The sequence below is a fragment of the Peromyscus leucopus genome, chromosome 13 (assembly GCF_004664715.2).
Source record: "Peromyscus leucopus breed LL Stock chromosome 13, UCI_PerLeu_2.1, whole genome shotgun sequence".
Lineage (NCBI taxonomy): Eukaryota > Metazoa > Chordata > Mammalia > Rodentia > Cricetidae > Peromyscus > Peromyscus leucopus.
In genome coordinates this window covers 53177245-53204083 of record NC_051074.1, presented here as the reverse complement: position 1 = coordinate 53204083, position 26839 = coordinate 53177245, and the positions used below count along the sequence as shown (strand labels likewise).

General features: G+C 42.5%; 2 protein-coding genes across 6 annotated transcripts in view; one reads left to right on the top strand and one right to left on the bottom strand.

The window, feature by feature from the left end:
* Trak2 (trafficking kinesin protein 2) overlaps nucleotides 1-1270 on the bottom strand; it is a 65179-nt gene extending 63909 nt beyond the window's left edge. For 2 of the 4 annotated variants that reach the window (XM_028885649.2, XM_037210387.1), the window contains exon 1: nucleotides 315-554. The gene's annotated coding sequence lies outside the window, so the exon portion shown is untranslated. Of the gene's footprint in view, nucleotides 1-314; nucleotides 555-1180 lie in introns of those variants that run through there. The other 2 variants (XM_028885657.2, XM_028885666.1) reach the window with 2 other exon arrangements.
* Stradb (STE20 related adaptor beta) lies at nucleotides 657-25202 on the top strand. Of its 2 annotated transcripts, XM_028885680.2 has the most exons (12): nucleotides 658-915; nucleotides 3977-4076; nucleotides 8858-8938; nucleotides 14245-14344; nucleotides 17586-17707; nucleotides 18988-19096; nucleotides 20235-20358; nucleotides 21410-21581; nucleotides 21860-21964; nucleotides 22120-22364; nucleotides 23673-23715; nucleotides 24369-25202. In XM_028885680.2, exons 2-12 carry the CDS (start codon nucleotides 4065-4067, stop codon nucleotides 24510-24512), a joined length of 1257 nt encoding a protein of 418 aa, XP_028741513.1. In that variant the 5' UTR covers nucleotides 658-915; nucleotides 3977-4064; the 3' UTR covers nucleotides 24513-25202. The 2 variants fall into 2 exon arrangements, with proteins under 2 accessions (XP_037066283.1, XP_028741513.1); XM_037210388.1 differs by lacking the exon at nucleotides 23673-23715 and having other exon boundaries at nucleotides 657-915; nucleotides 24369-24455.
* The last annotated feature ends 1637 nt before the right edge of the window (nucleotides 25203-26839 follow it).

The following is a 26839-nucleotide window of genomic DNA, read 5'->3' as shown; positions in this document are numbered from 1 at the left end:
CCGAGAGCTTAAGGTTTAACGTCCAGACACTAAAGCCATTCATCCTAAAACGAAGGGACTCCAGATGGGTGCTGTCTGGCAGAGGATGGGAAGCTGCCAATCTTCAGAGGTGCTGATGGGGTGAATCCGGAGGCTGGAGCCCAGCTCCCATCACTTTGCACCTACACTTGGGAAACATCCCTTTCCCATCTCGGGGCGCGGTACTCCCGCGAGTGACCTCCGGGGACCGGAGGGACCCAGGGCAGGCAGGCTCCCTCTGCTTTCGGGAGAAGTTGACAAGGGCAAGTTGGAGTCGCGCGCGGGAGGTTACTCACGGGAATGGCCCGGCGTCCTCGCTCCTCCGCCCGCACTCGCTCAGGAAGAACCCCCTAATGCTGCGGCAGCCTGAGAGCAGCAGCCGGAGCTGCCGCTGCCGCAGCCAACCGCCCGGGCGTGGCAGGGACTGGCGGGCGACTTCACATCATCACTCGGCGACCTTGGATCTGCAGTGACGCCGGGTCAATGGCAGCCCCCACCCGGCTAGGGAAGCTAGGAGACCCACTTTCCCAGCAGCCTTCGCGACCCTAGCGCACGGCCCGCCGGGAACTGTAGTTTCCTTCCAGTCCCGCCTACAGCCCGAAGGCCCCACCTCCCCACCGAGCTGGAAGCTGGAGGCGCGGCGGGGCGGAGCGGCGGGCCCCGACCCCGCCGGGGTGGGGCGAATCCCGTCCCGGCCCGTTGGCCCGGGCTAGGGCAGAGGTCCAGGCCAACGGGCCTTGTCGCGGCCGCGCTGCACTTCTGCGCCCTGAGGCCCGCGCTGGAAGCGGGCCTAGTGTTCTTGCCTCGGCCCTCCTCGAGGCGGGTCCCGGGGCTTGCACGCGTCGCCTCCCCTCCGCGCCCACCGCCTGGAGTCCGCCGGCCTTGGCCGCAGCCGGGGTAATGAGGGGAGGCAGGCGGGCAAGGAGGGGATGGTGCGCGGACCCGGGTTGGGGGGCACGGGGAGCACCACCCGGTAGGTGTGCAGAGCGGAAGCCTGCCAGGCCAGTCCCGCCGCCGCGGCTCACCCGAGCAGTGGCCGGAGTCCCCGCGCGAGCCCGCACCGCGCGTGCCAGCCCTGGGGCCGAGGTGCCCCGAGTGCCCAGCGGCGGATGCCAGGGGCAGGAGCCCAGGCGCCGCGGTCCCGCTCCCCTGGCTCTCTCACCTTTTGGTGGTGCACACAGGCCTGGCGACTTCCCAAGCCCGGGAGGACACCCTCTGGCCCCCGGGTGCTGTCTGCTCGGAGACTTCGAAGGGACGGACCTTTCCCAGAATGAAATGCCCAGGCGTCGTTTTGTCTTCAGTATCTGCATGTGGTGCTGTGTTTTCCTCGCGTGGCTTTGTTGTGTCAGATGTCTTTCCTCCAAACTTGATGACGGTTTGTGACAGTACCTACATGCCACAGTGTTTGGCACTCCGTAAATATTGGTTGGAACCATGAGTCATGATACTAAGTTTGGAAATTTCTACTGAGCTGTGCGCATCGCTATGATCTCTGTTAAGGTTTTATGAGATCTCAAGATCACCTTGAGAATTACAGTAAAGTTGAAGCTTAACCAAGAGAATTGGCAGGGTTTGTTTTGTTTTGTTGGCATTTCCTGAAACAGTAGACCTTTGAATGCCTAGATTAAATAGCTCAAAACCCAACTCCTGTAAGTACGTTGGCTCTTTGGGGTCCACTTAAAGTGTTAACCTTTCAAATGAAAGGCTATGGATCTTCACGTCTATGTTATGGAATCAATTAGATTATTTATAAAGCTTCATTGTAATAGCTTTTTAGGTACCTCTGCAAGGGGCTGTACCGAGGTATTTGTCTATGCATTTAGGAGTGCAGGTGCACACACACACACACACACACACACACACACACACACACACACACACACTCATATATTTTAAAGACAAGGTCTCACTATGTAGGTAGCCCTGACTGGCCTAGAACTCAAGAGGATCCGCCTGCTTCTGTCCCTGCCTCTTGAATGCTGGAATTAAAGACATGTTCCATAAAGCCTCAGCAAGCTTTTTTCTTTTTCTTTTTTTGTTGCTTTTTTTGCTTTTAGCATTTAAAATCATAGTGTAATAGGTAATAGTGAAAACTAACCGCAAATCTTTCACTGCGTTCCTTAGTCAGGTACAAATGCTGCCTTGATCTCAAAATGTCTTGTAAAATTAACTGTTCATGGTCTGGTATCTCCAAGGCGAAAACTTCTGAGATTAAACCACCCCTCAGAAGCAATCCTTTTGGTAGTAACAGTTCTAGAAGATTGTGACCTGAATTTTTTTGCCCTCAAATTGTTTCATTGTTTAAAGCAACAAACTCAATAACAACTTGCTGATACTAAGTGAAAAGGAGGTAGAGAATCATGGTAACCATGGTTATTATTATTAAAATGAAGTTAATCACAGCATCTTTCTGCCTCAGGTAAAGTCAGCAGCTAGAGGACAGGGCACCGTGGGGTTACGGTCTGGTCCATAGTGCCTAAGCCTGTGGCCTGAATACAAACGTCCTGTGTGCGGTTTCTTTCATTATTTGCATATCTTCTCAGAACAGATTGATGAAAGCGAGCTTTTACTGGGTCACAGGCTGTGAATATTTTCAGCTATTCTGACATCACCAGCTTGCTTTCCGGATAGGCCTCAACATTTTGTCTTACCTTGTTGCACGCATTTTTTATTTGTTTGGTTTTCTGAGAAAGGGTTTTTCTGTGTAGCCCTGGCTGCCCCGGAACTCACTCTGTAGACCAGGCTGGCCTCGAACTCACAGAGATCCCCTTGCCTCTGCCTCCTAAGTGCCGGGATTAAAGGCATGCACCACCACCGCCTGGCTTCCACTTGTGTTTTACATACAGAGTGTTATATAAAATGTATAGATTCATTTGATCTGGTCATCCTGGAGGTGGGCTGCACAGGAACAGCTTTCTTCACACCCCCGCCCGCCACCCCCCACCTGCCTTAAACTGACAGTAATGCTTGGCCGGTGACGAAATAATCTTCAATTTTCCGGCCCTTCTTTCTCTTTCTCTACCTTTGGCTGTAGTGGGGACCCTGAGAGAATTCACTTCTTCCCTCAGCAATGAAATTGGATGATGCTTTATAACATTTACGGCCTATAAACTCTTCCTTTTGTCATTTTATTTAGTTAGCTGTAGATGACTTGATCAAACATGGGATTTGACTAAAATGAAGTAGTGAAACCCAGTTTCAAGAGATGCTGTTTAGAAGGGAGCAACCACTAGAAATATTGCCCGCACTATTGGAGAAGACCCAGAAGATCTTGGTGGTGGTTTTGTAGCTCCTTGAATCTGAAGAAGTTACCATGCTAAAATTCTGACTTTCTTAATGAAAATGGACAAGAGTTGTTTGCATAATAATATGCATCATTTTGTGTCTGTCAAAACATGCTAGGTTAAATACAGTTGAGAACTAAAAATCAAAGTAAAGAAATTTGACCTATGAAAATGTCATTTTTTTTGCATGAAAACTAAGAAGCCTCTTTTTAAACACATGGCAACAGGAACTTACTCATTTTAGCCCATTATGACTCCTGCTTCGGATTTGTGCCGCCTGGGTCCCGAGTAAGTTAGTAGGTGATGAGTCGGCAGTCTTTGGAGATTCTCAGTTTACTTGTAAATGGAATCCTTAGAGATTCTGAGGATTTATTTGTAAGTGGCACCACTTGTATAAAGAGGGTCCAAAATTACTTCTCTGTAATGCCTTCATATTTGTTCAGGGCAGAGAAGATAGGAGAGAGGCGGTGTCTTAGGCTTTGGAGGTGGTAAGAAACTCTGTAGCTTTCTTTCTGCCTTGTGGAGGCCATGCATGTCAGAACAGTGTTATTGAGGATGCCTCAGGGGCGTCAGTGGTCCTGTGTCAATGAGCAGATGCCTAAATATCTGATAAGTTACAGCATCTAGTCCAAGGGTTTATGTAAACCTAAATACTTCTGCTTTTGTTTTTATAGTGGGATATATCTGCACCTTGAAGATAAAGCAAAAATCTTCGTTGAAATAGATGGGATTTTGTCACTTTCTGTGAACTAAAGCGATTCAATGTCTCTTTTGGTAAGTTTTGTTATAATTTTATACCATTGGAGTTAGTTAGATCTGGAACTGTGTGGCCTTGAGGATGATGTAAACTAATGAGTTTTGTCTTTTTTTAAAAGAGTTTCTTCTACACTTTCTTTTTAAATATACCCATTATTACATTTCTTTGTCCCAAACCAATTTTTTCTCATGTTTTTTTAGATTCTAGTTTTATCTAATAAGTTTTAAAACTTCAAAAACATCCCTTTTATAACTTTCCATGTGTCCCAAGGCAGGTAAGATGGCATTTAAAGTAAACCTTTGACTTAATCAGACAAAAAAAAAAAAAAAAAAAAAAAAAAATTGAATCATTGCATCATGTGAGCTACAGAGGAATATATTTGTATATTAGGTACATGACATCTGCTTTATGTTAAGTAGTTTGGGGACTTTCTTTCTGTCATATACAATACAGTATTTGAAAAAAGGTTTTTGATGTTAAGACAGTCATCTTGCTCTTTAGAACTGTGGGAGCTTGGCAGGACAAACTCAAACAGCATTTGAGTTTGCTCATGGTTGCCAAAAATTAGAGCCAGGGTTCAGACTCAATGCCTGCCATCATCCTACTCCACCAGCCAGGCTGGGAGGTAGGACTGTAGTTAGGAGACTGTAGTTGCATTATATGGAAAATAGAGAACAACACATTTGCTTTAAGTGTGTGTATCTGGAACATATATTGAAATGCTTCACTGTTTAAAGCAGGGTCGGCAAATGCTTTTTGTGAAGGCCACAGATGTTAACATGGCAGTGCTCATCTGCCCTGGCAGCTCAAAAGCAGCCACCCCCAGTGCGGAAGTGGAAACTAGAGCAGCCCAAACCCTGACCACACACCGCCACCACTGGTTGACCCCCATCCGAAAGGAATTCTAAGACTGACACTTCTACATCATTCTGCAAGTGAGAAAAGATGTATGATGCCCTTCTCATTAGTTCCTTTATCTGAGTGATGACGACATTGAGATTCAGAGTGCTAAATTCAGTGTAAAATAATTAGTAGGTTGGCCTAGCCGAAAAACACTAGTTTGATTGTCGGGAAGTTTTTGGTATATTCTAAAAGAAAGGATTTGTTTACTTTGAAGGAACTGGCAATCGGTGTGAGTAGATGTGGATGGGCTTTGAGACTCCCTTGATGCTGTGTGTGAGTGCTCGTGGATGTGAGTGCGGATGAGGTGCTTGAAATCGTGTATTATAAAAGTCTCACATAATGTGCTTATACTTTTCCTTTTGATTTGTTTCTTCCTAAATTGATCAGTACCATTCCACTAATTGCTGATAGGATAGACAACATGTAGGTATTGCATTTGATTATAGGTAACAGCTGATAGTAACCATGAGTTGATATTCAGGAAAATGTCCATTTTGGTAATAGAAGCAAGTCTCTTAATTTGCCTTGAGTTCAACTTGTCACCTTAAGAAACAGAATTGAACTTTCCTAACCTAAAGAAAGAAATACCTATGAAGATACAAGAAGCTTACAGAACACCAAATAGGCTGGATCCAAAAAAAAAGTCCCCTCGCCACATAATAATCAAAACACTAAACACACAGAACAAAGAAAAAATATTAAGAGCCGCAAAGGAAAAAGACCAAGTAACATATAAAGGTAAACCCATCAGAATAACACCAGACTACTCAATAGAGACTATGAAAGCGAGAAGATCATGGACAAATCTCATGCAGACACTAAGAGACCACGGATGCCAACCCAGACTATTATACCCAGCAAAACTCTCAATCACCATAGGCGGAGTAAAGAAAATATTCCAGGATAAAACCAGATTTAATCAATACCTGTCTACAAACCCAGCCCTACAGAAAGCACTAGAAGGGAAAATTCAACCCAAAGAAGCTAAACACATCCATGAAAAATCAAGCAATAGATAATCCCACACCAACATACACCACAGAAGAAACAAGCTGGTGTAGCTATCCTAATTTCTAGAGAAAAAGGATGTTTCAAAAGAGAAGAAGTCTTGTGGCAATGCCTCAGTGGTCCAGGTAACTACCAGAACTTGGAAAAGTTGGTTGAACTTGGGATTGACTGGGAGGCCAAAGATTTAAAAAGTAGAAGATTCTCTCAAGACACAAGTTGTGTGATAATAGTGTGTTTTGTGTGTGTGAATGAGAATTTGTAAATGTTGAATTCTGGGCTTCGACAATCATTGTCAGTGCAGATTAAGCTGCAAGTATTTATGTTCTAAAACTTAAACTATAAAGCTAGTTACGTCTTTCTAACAACTAGTTTTAATGTTTATGAGCATATTTTACCTACATTACCTTTTCAGGATGTTGAGAAAGATGCATCACAAGCACAGGCTGGAGGCTGGGGGCTAGATGGTTTTGAGGAAGAGGTCTTGGTGGACTCTTTCATAGAGCAAAGGGAAGCAATGCCTTCTGGGAAATGAGCTAAGTGTTAATCTAGTCTTTAAGATTAGAAGTCAAAAACAAAAATATTAAGGAAAGGAAAACCTAATTGATCTTTGAAGTATTGTTATGTGGAATTGAATGGGACTTTTGAGGCCTTTCTTCCAGAAAACAAGGACTTGGTTGTCAGGCCTATATTAGGCCTAAACCTTGGTGCCATGTAGTTGTACTTAAATCATTTCAATGGAAAGTGTCTTAGTGATTGGATCTTCTAGTGCAGTTTGGAGTTCTTCCATTTGAAAAATGTGATATTTGCATGGGATTGTTTGAATCTTGTTTTCTAGTCCCTCCCCATCACCACCCTCATAGTCTGAAGGTAGATTTTTCTCTTGATAAAGGAACAAAAAAGGTGAACATCTTGTTTGTAAATAGGTATCTAGTAACTAGTGGTAAACTTGAAATGGTAGAATTCTTTAAAGCCTAATTCTAGGTAGCCTTAAGAAAATGTATCTTAATTATTTTTGAACCTGTATTCACCTTGTTTTTTTCAAATATCTTAAGTTATATTTTCTTTTTCAGAGCTGCTTCTTATTTGGGGCTACTTTTTTTTTTTAATTGAGGCATAATTCATAAAAGGGTATATTGTTTTGATGAGACTTTTTACAACTATGGCTGGATGTCTTTCTTTAGTCTTCCAAGAAGGGCCATTTTACTTTTTTAGAGTTACTTTTTAAAGTCATGAGATCAACAACTTGGACTACTATGCATGTAAGTGCTAATGCAAATTAAAGCCCAAGTTGACCTCCAGCAGCAGTTCATTCTATGTTGACAGTGAGAGAACACTTTGCCTGTTAGGATACTGTTACTCGTGGACTGAAATGCTGAAGAAACCCCTCCCCCTATTTTGTTTTTTGCAAAAATCAAGGTATATTCTAGGGTTTCCTGGTTGACCTCAACAGATAAAATGAGATGATAGTCTTAGTTCAGAAATGATCTGAATGTAGATTTACAGTCTACGTGTACAGCTGGCTAAGTGAGATCGCTTTCACAGTTCTGCATGTATCCCATCGGCTCCCCATTAGTCACTGAACTCTTAAAACTGGTATTGTAACATTATCACAATGTTTTGCGCCAATTTTATAAACTTTACAGTACAATATGTGTTCCTTTTCTGAGGCAAACCAAAGATATATTTCTCAAGGTTCTGCTGCTATCAACAGCATTGATGGAGGATTTTTTATACATTTGTAATAGATAGAAATAAACCAGAAAAAAAAAAGAAGAAAAAAAAGTGGTGGAGGAAAAGGTGAACACTGCAAGAATACTCAAAAGGGCTGAGAGTTGCAAACGCCAAGAATGGCTTTGCATAGTAAATGGAATAGAACAGCTCTGAACTATAGCTTACTTTTCCTGGTTTGGTCTGACAGAATGATTGAATGCTTTTGTACAAAAATCAGAGCCTTAAAAACAAGGATTTGGTGAGATTGTAAAATGGTGTGCCACTTTGGCAAAACAGTTTGGTGGTTGGTCAAAATGCAAAACATTGTTACTCTGTTACTCAACAATTCTACCCTTAGGAATATATCCTCAAACTACTGAAAATGTGCACCTATGAAACATGTACATGAAGGTTTACAGCAGTGTGTTGCTAATAGTAAAAAAGTTAAAACAACTCAAATAGCTACCAAATACTGGAGAGAAATAAAATGTGGCTTATTCATACAATAGAATATTATTAAGACATAAAAATGAATGAGAAACTGACAGATTAAATGACTTTGGTGAACCTTCATAATTTCATTTGTAGATCTTTCCATTTCAAATTTATAAATACATTTGGGGTTATAAATTATAAATGTACTGCCTCCTGTCAACATTGTATACTTCTATTTGATGATTTCTGTGTCAAACATTATATGGAAATGTTTCCAAGTATTTTCTGTATTAACTGTGAATGAATAGAACAAAATAAATTGCCTGTGATGGAAAAAAAAAAAAGAAACAGAATTGGTTACAGACATATTCAATGTGTTTATAATTAAACAAATGGTTTACTGTAGGAAAACATGGTTCCTACATTCAAGAAAACAGTCCGAGGAACAAATAAAAACATTGGATACAGCAGAATAATTTCTGAGGTTCTGGAAGACTTAGAAGTTAAGACCAGCAGTTAAAAATAGATTCGTAACCTCTAGTGAAGGAAGGCAAGGAGCAGAGCTGGCATTAAGCACAAGCATAAGAGTGACGTCAGCCTTCTGTGCACCTGGGTGCTCCACCCCGTCCCGTGAGCACCTCCATCTGGGCTTCCAGCCCCGATACCAGGTCTTTTTGTGTACGTAAGCCAGTGCATGTGTGTGCCACGCTTTTCACTAACCTGATGCATCTCTGACTTGCAGGATTGTTTCTGTGCTTCACGAACTCGAGTTGAATCACTCAGACCCGAGAAACAGTCTGAGAGCAGTGCCCATCAACACCTGGTAAGAAGACAGTGGGACTCAGCTAACGCTCCTCCTGGGCCTTCTTCAGTGCCCTCATCCTGTGACTCGGTCTTCACTCCCTCCTCTTCATGCTGGTCTCCGAGAGTCTCTAACTGACCTCTTCTCAACCTGCTCTCTGAGCAGCGTTATCTCTTCCTGGGGTTTGGGTTGCAGAGGTCTCATGATTCTTAGAGCTGCCTCTGGTGTTTTAAGAGGACGGTGGTGATCATCAGACATTCTCTTTCCTGGGCTCTGGGGTTATCTACAGAAGCCATCCCATTAGATTTTTCCCCAGGGTTTCTATTGATTTGAGTGAAACTTTAATCTGCATGCCAATCTTCCCAGCCCTGCACTTCTCACTTTGGCTAATGAAAGCCTGACTCTCAGTCATTCATACTACAAACTTTGGGGTTCTCCTCACGCTACCTCGCCCCTCCCCCCAGGAGCAGGATCACTTCTCCTCCATCTCATCTCCTACCTGGCCTGTTGGGTATAGTCATTGCCTGTAGACTGTACACATGCAGTCTCTCCCACAGTACTCACACCAGCCCTCAGTACCGTTCCAAGGCGTCTGCTCACGCCGCTTTGAAGCCAGTGGGAGAAAGTCCAGGTTTCTTAGCATGATACAGACTCTCGATGGTGTGGTATAGGACCAGTTTTTGAGTTTCCTTTCTTACTGGGTACCTGATCTTCTCTCGGCTTGAAATCCCCTTGTTTCTGCCTTCCCCTGATGTTTCTCCTCCGTAAGAGTTGGTTCAAACTGCACATCTGTAACTGTCTCTCCTAGACCTTTTTACTTCACTGTACTGTCAGCTGTCTCAGGCACTTCCCAGAACAGTTGTGACGGCATCGTCTGACAGTGTGAGGCCTGTGTCTCCTCAACCGTAACGTGGTCCCCATGTCAGGGCCATGCTTGTCCTACTCATCTGGGTGTCTTTAAACGGTGTCTGACACAGTAGAAATAGTTAAAGGGACAAACTGGGTAATATGTCTCTGAAATCTTTGCTCCACTTAATCCTTAGTTTATGCGATAATTTTTACTATATAGTGCAACTTCCTTTGAAAAATGTGTTACAACATAAGGTAATTGCAGTTAATTTTGCTTTTACTTTTTCTCAGGACTGACTAACCATTGCCATTTTTAGTCACCATTCTGTCTTCAAGGTCCCTGCCCTTGTGTGTAGTAGGAGGTGGTATCCAAGCCTTGCTGGCCTTTGGGTTGACTTGTCTCATGCTGTTACTGAGACCTGAAACTCTGGAAATTTCCATGCTGGTGTCCCTCTAACCTCTGGGTTGGAGCCCTTTTATATTTTAAGTTAGACAAAAATCTTGAAGTAAGCAGAGGTGTAATCTGAAGTCTCATGTGGAGAAACAAACTGGAGAAGTTCTGTAATGTGAGTTGAGCCCTGCTGAAAACTGGTGCCTAGTGATTGGAAAAGGCTTCCAGGGCCTCCCTGAGTCACTGCTTAAGAACACTGTCCGTTGTCTTCTGTTGGCGACTTGTAGCTTTTTGTCAGCCCAGATAAAATGTTGGATTAAAAAGATGCAAATCTGGGGGCTGGAGAGATGGCTCAGAGGTTAAGAGCACTAACTGCTCTTCCAGAGTTCCTGAGTTCAATTCCCAGCACCCACATGGTGGCTCACAACCATCTGTAATAAGATCTGGCATCCTCTCCTGCATACATAATAAATAAATAAATCTTTAAAAAAAAAAAAAGATGCAAATCCAAGTACCTGGACATCTGGCATTTGTCTCCCATTACAAACTATAAAACCTCTAATTATGACTTTGTTTTCCATGACACCTCACTTAAGCCTAATGATGCTAAAGATACATTCGTTTAAACAGCTTGGCTAATAAGACTATGCCTTAGGTTTGCTGACTAAATCCAGTTTCTGACCCTGAGATGAAGAACAGACTTCACTACAAGGTTTAAAAACCAAACCGGTGAACAGTCATTTTTAATCCCACCGATTGAGAAGAAGACCACTACCACAGTTTAAAGCCAAATTGAAGCAAGCTTTAATTAAATACTAATCAGGTGGATGGGCTTTGGCCAGGTCCATTCCTAGGTTCCTGGGAAACGGCCCTGAGTCAGGGTTTGCAGCGACTTAAGTATTTTCCATCAGGTCCAGTCAGGGGCAAGCATACATCCTGATGAACTTCCTGCCCATGAACCTCCCACCCACATGTGATCAAGCACATCCGGTGCAGATGGGTCAAACAAACTTGTTTAGGGGAGTGAAAACATGTGTCTTGTTATCTTCCAAAGCAATAGCCTCCAACATTTCAGGAACTGTCTGTCCTTGAGCAAGAGGCTTGCAGATCGGAGATGTTTTTGTTTCATGGATCTCTTAGGCATAGTAATAAAAACTTAAAATATAACTTTGGCTCTCACATTTTCTTTCTTTTTTAAAAAAAAAGATTTATTTATTTATTATGCATACAGTGTTCTGACTGCATGTATCAGAAGAGGACAGATGGCTGTGAGCCACCATGTGATTGCTGGGAATTGAACTCAGGACCTCTGGAAGAACTGCCAGCAGTCAGTGCTCTTAACCTCTGAGCATCTCTCCAGCCCCGGGCTCGCACATTTTCTTGTTAAGTTTTTTAGAGAGATCTACCAGGTTTTTCTTCTTTTTTTGTTGTGTTTTGTTTGTCTTGGGTTTTCAAGATAGGGTTTTTCTGTGTAGCCCTGACTGTTCTGGAACTCACTCTGTAAACCAGGCTGGCCTCCAACTCACAGAGATCTGCCTGCCTCTGCCTCCCGAGTACTGGGGTTAAAGGCATGTGCCACCACCGCCCAGCTCAGATTTTTCTTCTTAAATTAAGCATCTTTAGGAAGCCATTAAAGAACCTATTGGGATATAAAGATGGTTGTGGTTTGAATATGAAGTATCCCGTAAGCTCACGTGTTTGAACACTTGGTCCTCAACTGGTAGTACTGTTTGAGACCTTAGGAGGTAGAGCCTTGAGGACGAAATACATGGCTGGGCATGGCCTTGAGGTCTTATGGCCTGGTCTCACTTCCTGGGCATGGCCTTGAGGTCTTATGGCCTGGTCTCACTTCCTGCTCTGCTTCTGATTCCTGACCTCCAATGCAGTGTGTGAGCTGAGGTCCTGCTTCTGCTGCCCTGGTGGACTCTCTCTTTGGAACTGTAAGACAAAGTAACCCTCTCTTCCCAAATTTGCTTTTATGTTTTATCACAGCAACAGATGAGCTAGGACAGGGAGCCTGCCATGATTTCGCTTCTCAGTTCTCTGGTCATTATGCCACTAGGAGAAGTGAGGTCAGTTTGAGATGATTCGGTCTCCATAAACCCCATGCTGCTGTCTTCTTGCGATCACCATGACTTTTTCTTCAGGGTTCATATTTCACCTGTTAATTCGATCTCAGCCTCTTCGAGGCAGAAGCATCAAACTTGCCGCTTTGCAGTGTTCTACTTTTTGAAAATTGGGTCTGTTGCCAGGTATGGTGGCTCACGTCTATACTCCTAACACTTGTAAGATGAGACAGGAGGATTGCCACGGGTTCAAGGCCAGTCTGGGCTAGGAAGTGAGACCTTTCCTTTAAAAAAAAAAAAAAGAAAGAAAGAAAAGCAAGGAAGTAAAAGCAGAGCAAGAGAAAGCCGGGCGGGGGCTGGAAGTACAGCTGCTCTTGAGAGGGCTTTGGCCGTTCAGCCTGCACTCAGAGATTACAATCCAGCAATACAGAGACTGGGCAGGAAAAGTGTAAGTTCAAGGTCAGTTTGGGCTACAGTGTAGACCCTGTCTCAAACAAAAACAAAAAACTAGCAAACAGAAAGACTCTCCGCTTGGAATGTTTGCTTATAACATCTATACTCTGTCTTGCTTTAAGAAGACTATTTCCTTCATACACCAAATGGAGGGAATTAGAGGCAGGCTGGTTAGCTGATCTCAGCCTATCATGTGGTAATGTAATGTCATTTTTCTTTCTTCTAGAAAATTTATTTTTTTGTGTATGGGGGTTTAGCCTGCCATGTATGTCTGTGTACAACACGGGTGAAGTGCCTTCAGAGGCTACAAGAGAGCATTGGATCCCCTGGAGCTGGAGTCACAGACAGTTGTGAGCTGCCATGTGTGGGTGCTGGGAATCGAACCTGGGTCCTCTAGAAGAGCAGCCAATGCTCTTAACCACTGAGCTGTCTCTGCCCCATGCCATTTTTTAAGTTATGAAAATAAACCTGGGTGTTTTGTGTCTCTGGCCTTACAGATTGATAGCACTTTAAATTTTAGAGACTGTTATACAATCTTCCCTTTCTTGTGTGTTCTCTTTATACGCTTACATCTGAGTGCTTCCTGTTCTGAAGGAACATCCCACACCCACATTGGGCTTATTTTCACTTGTGTGCTAGAATTTCTCTTCCACTCTTTGATTCTTCTTGCATACCATCCACCTTTATTGATATTTAACCATAAAGTGTTAGCAGTCTGCTCTCGAGTTTAGGAAATATACCTGCCACTGTCTGTATAACTCCATCTATTGGCTTCAAACCCTGCCTGTTTCTCCTGATTAAAGAGTTGGAAAAGGAGTTAGCACGATTCCTAACACATAGTAATGTTGTTTCCCCTCTTGCCTCATCGGAGGCAGTAACAAGATTCTTGCCACCTGCTAGTTCCTGTAAAGGCTTCTAGGTGTCCTTTGGAGTCCTGGTGTCCTTGAGGAGATCCTTGTGGCTGTCATTTTATGCCAGCGGGTTAGGCCTCCTCTTTCTGCTTTGTGTGTGATATTTGACTGACTCTATATTTAGATGCAAACTTGACTCTGACCCCACAGCACCCATGAGACCTCATTGCTGTGGGCACCTTCGGGCAGGAGACCTGAGCTCCCATCTCCTTAGGCTTATGTTTCTTTTTGACCTTCCTCTTCCTTCATTTCATCATAGGAAAGACTTCTTCAGCTATCTTAATAGACTGAAGTTTTTCTTGACTGTTAACACAGAGCATAGACCTCAGACTGAAGCAAGAACGCAAGCCTGGAATATTCCTCACAGGTCCTTGGAATTCCTCCCTTGAACACTTAACAATTATCATCCATTCTTTGACCCATCAAGAAGTTTTATTGGAAATTGAGATGGAAAGTATTTCTTTCTCCCTCTTCAGGCTGAAATCTCTTTGACATCAGTTAGCAAGTGGTAAATTCCTTCGAGATCTTAAACCGACCTCTTCAACCACCTTCCAGAACCTTCCTGATGACTATCAATATTGTCTATTGGGATAGGGGGACCAAATTGGGGAACTAATGGTGTTTATCCTATTTTATTTTTGTCTTGAAAAAATGCAGGTTGATGAGCCAGCCATTTCCTGGTCACCTCCATCTGCTAGAGCCAAGGAAGTGATATGTTCCACTAATGTTTCTCACTATGAACTGCAAGTGGAAATAGGTAACGATCCTGCACTTCACATCCCTGCCTCTTCACGCTGGAATGAGCTGAGGGCACCAAGATGATGTTATGGGCGTGTCTTTCTCTTGTGTCACCTACAGCGTCAAACTGGATTTTGACAGGGTCAGCTAGATGAGTCCAGTGCATTTTATGTCTGTCTAAAAATAGTCTCACATTTCAAGACTTCTGTCTAGTTTACTTCTCTACTGAAGTTATTTAGAAAAAAGAGGACATTAGATAATCTAAGTACTTATTTGTACATTTTTTAGGAAGTTTCTAATTTTATGGGTTTAATTTTTATCAGGGTAGAAGTTTAAACCAGGTCATATAAGTCTTTTCAGTCATGACACTTAACTCAAATTACTTGCTAATTTATATTTTATATAATTTATATATATTTATGTTTTATAATTTTATATAATTTATATTTTTATCCAAATTTTCAGTTATACAAATCATTCTTATTTAAGTACAGAACGAAATCAGTTCTTGTTTATAGCTTTATGTGTGTGAAGCGTTTACTCTGAACATTCAGGAGCATTTATTTATTTAATTTTTTTTTTGGTTTTTCGAGACAGGGTTTCTCTGTGTAGCTTTGCGCCTTTCCTGGAGCTCACTTGGTAGCCCAGGCTGGCCTCGAACTCACAGAGATCCGCCTGGCTCTGCCTCCCGAGTGCTGGGATTAAAGGCGTGCGCCACCACCGCCCGGCTCCAGGAGCATTTATTAATCACTAAAAACTGCTAGGTGAGAGGATGTGAAAAAGCTGTATAACTTGAGGTCCATCTCTGGTAGATGGACACATAGAACAGCGCTTTTCAGGCACTAGAGGGCAGTGGAGTGCAGCTCTGTTAAAGGAGCCTGTCCATTAAAGGGTGATGTCTGCCCCAAGCTTACGGTTACCTCTGTCTTTTAGTGTAACAATTATTCCGTATAGGAATAGGGATGAATAGGAAAGGAATGAATGAACTAATTTTAGGTCATCACCCAGTAGCAGAGCAGGGAAGACAGAGCATCAGACCACCTCTGGGAGTCAAGAATAATGGCAGAAAGGGGCTGACTTCTTAAAGGGGCCAGGGTCCTTTTTTAAAAAACAAAACAAAACAAACAAACAAACAAAAAAAAAACAATATTGCTAACTCACAGAATTGTTGGCCAGAAGAAAAGGTTTAGGAGAAACCAAAAGAGGCTGAGTAACCAGAGTCAAAGCCTGGACTGGAATCAGCCTTGGCAATGCATCGCATGTGTATGCTTGGGTATGCCTGCCACAGACATGGGCCCTGCTGACTAAGTTCTGTTGACGAAGGGTTGGTTCCCTGTGATCAGGTGGAGCTTTGAATATGTCATGAAAGGATTAATCAGTTTATGGACTGATACCGTAGAGGCTTTGAGAAGTGAATGAGCCCAGCAGTTACAGCTCTCATGCATTGTATCTAAGAATGCAAAAATAGTTCAGCCACATTAGGAAACAATTTGGCAACTCAGAAGTTCAAACCTGTATTTACCACATGACCTGGCAACCTCATATGCAGATATTTGCCAAAAAGAGAGGAAGATGTGCCTTCTTAAGGACCTGTGTAGGAATAGTTGGGGAAACTATTTATAGTCACCAGGAACAAAGTAATTCAAATATCCCCACCCATGAATGCATCAAGTACCTGTGATATTGCCATAGAATACATTTTTACTGAGCAACAGGTGAATCTCAGAAGTCTTGTGCTAAGTGAAAGAAGCTAAGCATGAAGGCTCCATCTTCTTGGTGCCCTCTCTGTGATAAACAACATGTGGATCGGTTGCCAGGGACTGTAAGGAGAGGCTGGAGATTGCTGAATAACATTCCACTATTTGCCTACATGACAATTTGTCCATCAAGTCATAACTTTAGCAATCACTATAGGTATGCAGTGGTATGGTGTGATCTTAATGTACCTTTCTCTAGCTTAAGCATTTTTTCACATGCCTAGTACTGTTTTTTTACTGAATTGCTTGCTGTCTTAGAGAATTATGAGTTCCTTATATTTTCTGAATGAAAATCTTATCAGATATAAACATTGTTAATATTTTCAGTCAGTGGCTTATCATTTTCTTTATATTTTTATATTTTATAAAATGTATTTATGTATATATGTTTAATATATTTCATATATTCATTTAAAAATAAATATTTATTTACACACACACACACACACACACACACACACACACCTTCCTGATAAGAACATTTCAGTTCCCAAGTAAAATTTTAATATTGATAAAAGAAAGGCATTGATAAATAAAAGTGAATACAGAGCAGATGGCTAGAGTCTAAACATAGTAACTACGTACTGTCTGACACACAGACCTTCATTCAGGTTTGTCAGGCATCATGATGTGCTGACCTGTGCTGTGTGTCTGTGCTGGGGGTGGAAGGATCTTCATCAAAGCTCGTAGAGTGCTTTCTAATGCCTGCTTCATCACCTTCCTCAAGACGTTGAGTCTGAGCAGCTCCAACTCAGTAGAAGGAAAGCGTGAGACCTGCAAATGCATGGCTTGTGACCCTTTGTGCAAAACCTGTCCAACAAGCTACATAACTCTTTAGTTACTCCCAAGAAGCTTCCGTAAGGTGGATGACTAGGAAGTCCGGGAGGGAGCTCAAGTTGAGTGGACCGGAAGACAAGTGTGGCAGAAAGAAAAGAATGTTTAATGTCGTTTTGAGAGCGGACATAGGAGGAATTGGGGGCTAAATATGGCCAAGACACACTTAGGAAATCCTCAAAGAATTAATACAAATAACATTAAAAAAAGTCAAGGAGGGCACACAAGGTACTGAAGTAAGGGTCATATCTGGATCATAATATTAGTAGGCAATTTGAACCATAGGGATCGAGACCTGTGCTGTACCGTGGAACACTCCCGACAGCCTGGCCACGTTGCCCAGAGGTGGAGGGTTGCACCTTCCCAGGCAGCAGTGGGGCTGACCCTCACTGGGTGGTAGTGGCCTTTCTCTTGCTGAGAGCCAGGCCGCATCACCTAGAAGTGGAGGGCCCTGTCTTCCCTAGCAGCAGTGAGGCCTACCCTCACAGGGTAGCTGAGAATGGCCTGGGTTGACATGTTGGTGAGTCAAGTGTTTAAGTTCTAGGCTGTTTGAGCCTTTTCATTTGCTTAGTGGTTTTTGAAGAGCAGGGATTTTAAATTTTGCTAAAGTACACAGAATCGATTCTTTTCTGCTTTGATTGTTACTGTGGGTTTCATGTCTGATTTCAGGAAGAGGGTTTGACAACCTGACCTCTGTTCACCTTGCACGGCACACTCCTACAGGAACACTGGTAACTATCAAAATCACAAACCTGGAAAACTGCACTGAAGAGCGTCTGGAAGCTTTACAGGTATGGTGTAAAGGAAGGGCGTGTTGGCCGTAGTGTCAGTGTGAGAAGGCTGCATCTGTAACTGATAGTTCCCTTAGAGAAAGTGGATTTAATAAAATCATGCAGTTACCAGATTGGAAAGAATACATGGAAGCGAGATGCATTACCTGATAGATCAAATATAGTGAGATGCATTATCTGACAGATCAAATATAGTCAACTTCGATAAATACTATGAATTCCTTCAAGTGATTGGCAAGTTTCAGTGCAATGCTGGAGACTGACCACACCCTCAGCCAGTCTAATGACAATAGTAAGAGAGAGAGAAAGAGACAGACAGACAGACAAAAAACATACGAGTTTATTTTCTATCATTTAAGCAAAATTAACCTCAGAATTGATACATTTTAATAGGATCACATTGCAGGTGCATAAAATTATTTTCTAGTTTTTTTTTTTTTTGTTTTTTGTTTGTTTTTTACAAAGGGGGAATTTTTTATTTTGCTGTCATCTCAATTTCTAAAATATTTATGTGGGGGTCAGGAGATAGCCTAGCAAGTGAGGGTGATGATTCCAAGCCTCCTGACCTGAGTTTGCTGCTTGGAGCCCACAGGATGCAAAGAGAAGACTCGCTCCTGCAGACTGTCCTCTGGCCTCCAGCTGTGTGCTGGGCCGTGTGCAGGCCTTCTCCGAATAAAGTTAATAAATGATAAGTGTGAAAGCATTTGTATGTGTAGATAGATAGATAGATAGATAGATAGATAGATAGGTAGATAGATACAGATAAAGTAAATAAATGATAAGTGTGAAAGCATTTGTATGTGCAGATAGATATAGATACATACATACATACATACATACATACATACACACATACATACGTACACACACATACATACATACATACTCACACACATACATACATACAGTAGACAAAAAGGCTGGCAGAAACTATGCTAGAATGTTTTTCAGTGATTCCCCATGATGTGGTGTTAGCAGTGACATCCCTGCTCATTTTTATGTGTTTGTAAACATTTCTACAACAGAAACTTGAGTCTTTAGATGAGCTCCCTTTGGAGGCAGACTCAGTTCTCAGTCCTCTTTCATGGCATGCTTCTAGAGAGGCTTTCTGCATTGTAAAAGTGCCTTACGAAACACAAATCAGTGTCATGTGTTTTCTGGAGCAGCCATGAAATTTAGAAGCAAAAGCCAACATGGTCCCTTGAGTATTAGCCACAACCACTGCTATTGTGAGAAAAGGGTGACTTTGAAATGTCTTTTCTCTTGTACGTTTATCCTAGAGAGCCGTGATCCTGTCTCACTTTTTCCAACACCCCAATATCACAACTTACTGGACAGTTTTCACTGTGGGCAGCTGGCTTTGGGTCATTTCTCCATTTATGGCCTATGGTAAGAAATGGTTTTAAGTCAAACAACTGCTTGCTTAAGCTGGACGCTGTCATTGTAAAAACGCGTGGTGTCTTGTATCTGTCATTCACTACTTTCCGTTTATAATTTAGTGGCCAAGGCTAGATTTCATGATCTATTTCTGCTTTATGTTCTATGTGATCCATTAAACCACCACTAATTCTCTCCGAGTTCTGTGTCTTGGCGCACACGGTCCCTCCTCTCAGTTTTCTTTGCTCTCTCGGTACAGAGAGCTGTTGTTTTACGAGCAGAAATAACTCCCCACATAAGCACACCGTCTTTGCCTCTGCTTCCCTGTGTGTGAACTGACGTCACTGTACTGTCAATGTCACGTGTGCCCAGCTCTCTCACTTGGGCTTCTTGAAGGAGGTAGTCACTTATGTGTTCTATCATGATATCCCTAGGTGTTCAATGTGTGTGCTGAATAAATAAGGGAATGGATTCTAGAGCTTGGTCTTTAGAATAGCTCGTGTGAATTACTTCTGGATTTAAAATGACATATACAATGCACATTTTTTTTTTATTCAGCAAACTGAAGAATATTCTCTTACTTTTAAAAAGTTACTAAAGCTTGTGTGTGTATATGTGTGTGCGCGTGCACATGCTCACGCACATGGGGTGTGTGTGAGAGAGTATTATTGGTTGAAACCCAGTGCCTTGAGCAGGGTAGGCAAATGCTGTACCTCTGAGCTATATTCCCAGCCCCTCCTCCAAATAAAAGCAGGGAGGAAGCAAGGGGGAGTGGGATTAAGGGTTAGGATTAAAGATTTCAAGACAGGTCTGGTGGCATGTAACTATAAGCTACTGGGGGACTGAGACAGGAGGATCACAAGTCAAGGTCTGCCTGAGCTACAGAATAAGTTCAAGGCCAACCTCAGCAACTTAATGAGATTCTACCTTAAAATTAAAAAATGCATAGTATGCTCACCTAGCATGTGAGGTCCTAGATCTAAGCCCAGCACCGCATGGTGGTGGTGGTGTTAACTCATGAAGGAAAATTGTATCTGCATGGGAAAATGGCTAGACTCAAAAGTAACGGATGTGTGTTTGTCTCCTTATGACTGAAAGGACTATTTCAAACAGTTCAAGTGTTCATCTGAATGTCAGGGCTTTCTTGCAGGCTCTGCAAGTCAGCTCCTGAGGACCTACTTTCCTGATGGGATGAGTGAGACTTTAATCAGAAGCATCCTCTTTGGAGCGGTCCGAGGGTTGAACTACCTGCACCAGAATGGCTGCATCCATAGGTATGTGATTACTCACACTGTACACAAACGAAAGCGTGAAAAGCAGTCATCAGGGAGACTGACGTTAGTAAAGAGCAGTCAAGTGTTAGAAAAGGAGGGATAAGAAATTTATAAATGAAAACTGAAGGAGGACCAGTGGATAACACTGGTGCCTGCCATTCACGTCTGTTCACCAAAACTGTTCACACTACAGTATGTGTGCCGGTGAGGCACTTGCAGAGTGCTTGTCTGAGTGGGAGCGCCGAAAACTCACATGCCCAGATTATAGCTGGGATTTTGTTCTTTTGGGGAAGATGAGCTTCTTTTCTGGTTTTCCAGCTAATGTCCTGTTTTTGTCTTAGGTGAGTTATAACAGCCCTTTCCTTGAGCTGAGTGGGCAGTCCTGCAGAGCACAGCCCACATACCGGCTCTCCGTGCTCTTCTGAGCTCTTGTTTTCCATTGCAGAGAACTTTGAGTAGACTTGTGCTCCTGTTTCCGTCTCCTTAACCTCTGGCCTGTCCCGCTTGTTTTTCAGCAGCGTCTGGCCGAGGATGCCTACCTGACTGTACTCAAATTGAAATTTGCTTCACCTTACCAGATTATGGGCTGCACCACCCTGTTAGTGTCCAAAGTTAGTGTTTTAGATGGAAAAGTAAGGCTCTTGCATAATTTATAGGACAGTTAAAGGAACTTTAATCAGACATATCATTATAAGTGCTGTTATCCCACAGAGGCTTCTATTGTATTGCATTTAACCTGATATAATAATGGTATGCTTCAGTGTAACCTAAAATATAGCAAAGTTAATAATTCGATTTCATTTCTTAAAAAATTCTACCAATTCCAAACATGTAACTTTGTGATACCCCCATGTTCTGGTACTGTATTAAGTACCTAAGGAGTTCCTTGACTCCTTGGAAATGGCATGTATTTTAAGTACGTGGTGTACACTGCTGTTTTATAAAGGATATTTACTTCCCAAGGGAATATAGAGATGTGTTCTCACCAGACTTTTATTCACTCTTCATTGGCCAGATTCCTAGTACTTAGGATTGTTTCTTTTTGTTCTAGGAGTTTTAAAGCCAGCCATATCCTCATTTCTGGTGATGGCCTGGTGACCCTCTCTGGCCTGTCCCATCTGCATAGTTTGGTTAAGCACGGACAGAGGCATAGGGCTGTGTTTGATTTCCCACAGTTCAGCACATCAGTGCAGCCGTGGCTGAGTCCAGAACTACTGAGACAGGTCAGGTGTGGCTCTTGCATTGGGTTGTCTGTGCGTCTCAAATGTCTTTGAGTTTGACTATAGGACAGTTGTGTCCTTGTTTTTTGGTGAATGGCTGCCACAAGACCTTTTCTCTTCTCAAAATTGTGTTAGAAATTTTAATTGTGAGAGCTTTATTAGGTAGATCTTGATTTTGTACTGTGGGGCTTCTTTTTCCATCGTTCACCATCCTTTATCAAGAAGACATCTGTATGCCACTCTTGGTTATTTGTACTAAGGCCTTCAAATTGTGTTTACAGGATTTACATGGATATAATGTGAAGTCAGATATTTACAGTGTTGGGATCACAGCATGTGAATTAGCCAGTGGGCAGGTCCCTTTCCAGGACATGCACAGGACTCAGGTAATGCTTCTGAACTCCCTGACCCTCACTGGGATAGCTTCCTTAAGTCTGGATAACTTCCACTGAACACGCTTGTTGTAGACTCGAGAGACTTACTATCATTTTTGTCTAAATGTTTTACCTATAAAGCACTTAAAAATGTTTTTTTTCCCCAGATGCTATTACAGAAACTGAAAGGTCCTCCATATAGCCCACTGGATATCAGTATTTTTCCACAGTCAGACTCTAGAATGAGAAATTCCCAGTCAGGAGTAGACTCTGGGATTGGAGAGAGCGTGCTTGTCTCGACTGGAACTCACACAGTCAATAGTGACCGGCTCCACACACCATCCACAAAAACATTCTCTCCTGCCTTCTTAAGCCTGGTGCAGCTGTGTTTGCAGCAAGATCCTGAGAAAAGGTAACACTGGTCACCTCTAAATAGCACAAAACGTATATGCTTTATATCTTCTGGTAGTTTTACCCTTCCCATGAAATTTACATCTTTTGATCAAAAACTTCAGCTAGAGACTATCAGTGCTAAGAACAAGTCAGTGATAAGCAAGGATGAAGAACACGGGGTCCCAGGTCACAGGGCTTCATTCATGGCCACACGGTACCCAGGCAGCTGCTGCCTTCAAGTCACTTGTTCTTAGTGTCCATGTTAAGGCACGTGTAGACACCTCTAAGCAGTCTAAATGGTGTCCTTTTAGTGTACTGATATAAATAGGATTTCAAAGACTGGGATGCTAGCTTTAGCATTGTAGAAAGAAGATAAGGAGTCTTACTGTTTTCAGAACCTTCTTCCTGGCATAGTTCCTAGTAAATAGTATGTGTACAGTAAAAGTTGAGTATGGACTAATTTAAGAGAATTTCCAGAATTATCTCTTCCCATCAGTCCAGGCTGTTGCTAAGAATTACTTCTAATCTCTGTCCTTTTTAGTGTTGAGTTTTATAGTTCTGAACCTCATTTCTTTTTTCTTTTTCTTTTTTTTTTTTTTTTAATGCCGAATGCCGTTTATTGAAGGAGGGAGGAGGTCTTAAATACAGGCTTATAGCACAATGGGAGAACCCCAGAGGGCAGAAGTTCGCTATGATGTTTTACAATCTTGCATCTAAGCTGTTAACACCCATTATGCAGGATACACAGACAAGGAACTTCCCTTAAGCATTCAGGAGGGTGGAACCCGGCAGGGAATTAGCATAGGGAAGATATCAAGGTCAAGGTCAGCAAGCAAGGCTACAGTTACCCCCTTTTACTAAAAAATGAGCTTCTGACTTAGGTTGCATAGGTTGCATGGGACGTCAGCAGGTCACCTTACCTGTCATGGAGATGCCTGCCCAGGTCACACAGGTGCTCTGTCTTAGCTTGGTGAGCACCCCCCAGGCATTACCCGTCTCTGAATACTCATTATCATACAGGCTCAGTCGTGTGTGAGCTGCAGAGTTAACTGCTGCCAAAGATCTCAAAGTGGCGCTGGGCTTGCAATCTGTGTGTTCGGCACAGAAAAGACCAACAGAGGTCCTATCTCACCCATAGCCAGTAGGCTAAAGGCAACTGAGCCATTCCCTTCCTTAACGAGCCATACTGTACGTTGGAGTCCTTATAAGATAGTATCCCAAAAGCAACTGGAACTTAATAAACCTCATTTCTAATGTAATTATATACCTAAAAAAATCTACATTCTAATATTAGGTTTTATTTTCTAAACTTTTTCAAAATTTTCAGGCCATCAGCAAGCAGTTTATTGTCCCATGTATTCTTCAAGCAGGTGAGCTGGTCTATGTCCATTATCTTAAATATTTGAAAATACTATTTTTTTAAAACCATTATTTTGTTGACTTCATCAAGTCTTACTAATAACTTTCTTACAAGATAGCATTAAAGCAGGGAAACATTTTTAGTAGTTTAATTTTTGACATCTTCGATTGTGTGTGCGTACTTGGGTGTTACGTTCATGCACATGGGGGTCAGAGGACAACGTGCAGAAGATTCTCTCCTTCTACTGTGTGAACCCCAGGGATGGACGCAGGTCTTCAGGTATAGTGAGTTCAAACACCTTTAGCACCTTTGCCCACTGACCCATCTGATGGCACTAATGATAGAATATCTGAAAGATCTTTAGTCTTCAAAATCAGATGAGTAAAAGCAGTATATCATGTTATACACTCTGTGTTTTCATTAACTTAAAACTGGTGTCTTGACTTACCTGGAATTAATGACAGGGCAGAATAATTCCAATTAAAAGTAGTTTATTTAGCTTTTAAGTCTTTCTGTCTTCTGATTATCAGAATTGGAGGCATTTATAGAAAAAAGACCTAAAAATAATTTTGAAGTTTTATAATTTCTTAAAAGTTATTTATTGGTACTAAAATTTGTGTTGACTCTGTGTGCCCGCATTACTATTTTAAGTTTCTTTAACAGATGAAAGAAGAGAGCCAGGATTCCATCCTGTCCCTGCTGCCACCTGCTTATAACAGGCCATCGCTGGCACTGCCGCCAGCGTCACCGTGGAGTGAGCTGGAGTGCGAGTTTCCTGATGACAAAGACCCAGACTGGGAATTCTAGGGTTGCCAAATCATTTCATGTCCTCTATACTTGACAGCTTCTCCTTGCTGCTTTTCTTCTGTGTTGTTAGGTACAAACGCCAGGTCTAGACTTGAAAATACAGTTGGTGCACTGGAGAACTGATCAGTTAAAACCACTCTGCTCATGGGCGTGGATTCATCCCCCTGCTCAGATCAGAGTCCTTTCTCGACTTCGACATCAGAATTAGAAGCCAGCTACAGTTAGTGTCATCTGGTTTTTGTTTGTTTGTTTGTTTGTTTTCCTTTTCTCTCTCTAAGCTGTGACTGGTATTTTCTGGATCTCAGTGTAATTTTTGAGCCAATTAGTTTTCTTCTACATCTTGCTGTCCTCTGGGAATGAGCCCTTCCTCCGAGGACAGTGCTTCCAAGAACGTCTTTTCTTCCAGAGTTTCTAGCCTTTTTGATCAGCTATTGTTAGATGAACAGACTGGTTTATTCCGGCACAAAGTCCTTTTTTTGGAGAAGGGAAAATGTTTGTACTATCCCCTTTACATATGGTAACATCAAACTGAGCCTTGCTCACCTTAAATAATTCACTTGAAATATAAAGAGAAGATGCAATTTGCATTTTAAAAGGGAGGGGCTAAAGTAACACTTTTCTACCTGTGTAAGTTATAGATCCTTAATTCATGCACCCTGTGGGAGCTCAATAAAGATTTATTAAATTAAACATATCTTTATTTTGTGTGACTTAACAAAGCTAGAATACAGATTCTAATTTGGTTTGCTAAGAGAAGGTCTCTTTTCAAACATGTTACATAACCTAATAAACTGTAGGCAATCGTGAGTAGATGTTAGAGATGCATGGCATTCCGGCCTTTGATAAGATTTTTTCTGTAGTGGAGCAAACCTATAAGACCATGTGGTTGTTAATGGTATTGCCTCCTTAGCAGGAGAAGGGTGCACTAGTCACTTTGGTTACTGTGATGAAACACCATGGTCAACAGTGATTAAGGAGAGTTGAGGAGGGAGGGCTAGTTAGTTGTCCCTGACGAGGAAAGAAGGGCAGCAGGAGCAGAGAGCTAAGATCACATTTCAGCTCCACACACAGGAAGAGAGGGTCAACTATGGGGCAAGAGTGTAAACTCTGAAAGCACCCCAGTAACTTACTTCCTCCAGCGAGGCTCAGAGTTCTAAAAGCTCCATAGCCTCCCCACACAGCTTCTCCACCACCAGCTGAGTGTTCCGATACATGAGCCCATAGGGCATGTTTGTCATCCAAACTAGCACACTCTCAAAAATGTTTTGTAGTTTAAGTTGTAGTCAGTCGGGGTCTGTGTCAGTTGGTTTTCTTAATCTACATGACTGTATTATATTGGGAGTTATTCTAAAATGATTGTCTAAGACTAAATAGGCAGGCAGTTTGAAGCGATTCTGTTTATGTTTGTGGGCTATACCCTGCCTCAAGAGTGAATGTTAGGGCTGCTCTTATCCGTAGGGCTACCAAGACCTGCCGAGATGGAAAGTGGAGGGGAGCAAGATTAGAGTGGGCAGGTAGAGGAGGGGGAGGACAGGACTGTGAGAGCACTGAGAACAGCTGCCATAGTGGGTGTTGTAGGTTATCACACTTCCGTGCCTTAGCATCTCAGAATCTGGGAAGGTCCTGTGTGTAATCTGTCAGAGGTGGAAGGGGTTGTCAGAGGTCCTACTGTAGGGTTACTAGGAATTAGAATGTGCATGTGTTTATGTGCACATACAAAACATGCAATATCCATACATGTGTAGACATTTAAACAATTGTCTCACAAGATTATGGAGGCTGATAAGCCGCAAGGTCTGCTCATGAGCTAATAAGAGCTGATGATGAAGCCTGGTCCAAAAGCTATCGGTCTTAAGCTCTAGGACAAGACAGTGTTGAGTTTGAGTCCGGTGGCTGTGAAGAGCTGAACCCCAGTTCAGAGTCAGACAGGAGAGTCTTCCTTGAGGGGGAATGTTAGAGTTTTGTTGTATGGAAAACTTGATTTAGGTGGTGAAATGTTAGAAACACAGCCGTGACAATGCTGTCAGAGTTCTAGTGAGGCGCAGGAGTTTGAGATTTCTCTAGGAAATCTATCTTTGCTAAAGCCGGCCCATGGTGTTTCTCTTTACCTGCTACCTCTCAATTCATTTCTTCACTCTCCTCTGCCTCACTGGAACTGCATTTCTCATGCATAGCGTGTTTCCCTGGCATCTGGGGCAGAAACAGCTAAAATCTTTTTGTTGTTTTGATTTTAGTGGTGGTGGGAGGCACTTCTCACAGTTGACCTCACTCCTGATACTCTTGCCAGCAGCTGGTTCTTCATTTTCTGAAGTCTTTAAGCGTGGTAA

What these genes read in the sequence shown, in the direction of transcription:
- Stradb (XM_028885680.2), top strand. An exon ending in GCAGTGCCCATCAACACCTG is followed by an intron (nt 8,939 to 14,244) that starts GTAAGAAGACAG and finishes GAAAAAATGCAG; the next exon opens with GTTGATGAGCCAGCCATTTC. An exon ending in CAGCAAGATCCTGAGAAAAG is followed by an intron (nt 22,365 to 23,672) that starts GTAACACTGGTC and finishes CAAAATTTTCAG; the next exon opens with GCCATCAGCAAGCAGTTTAT.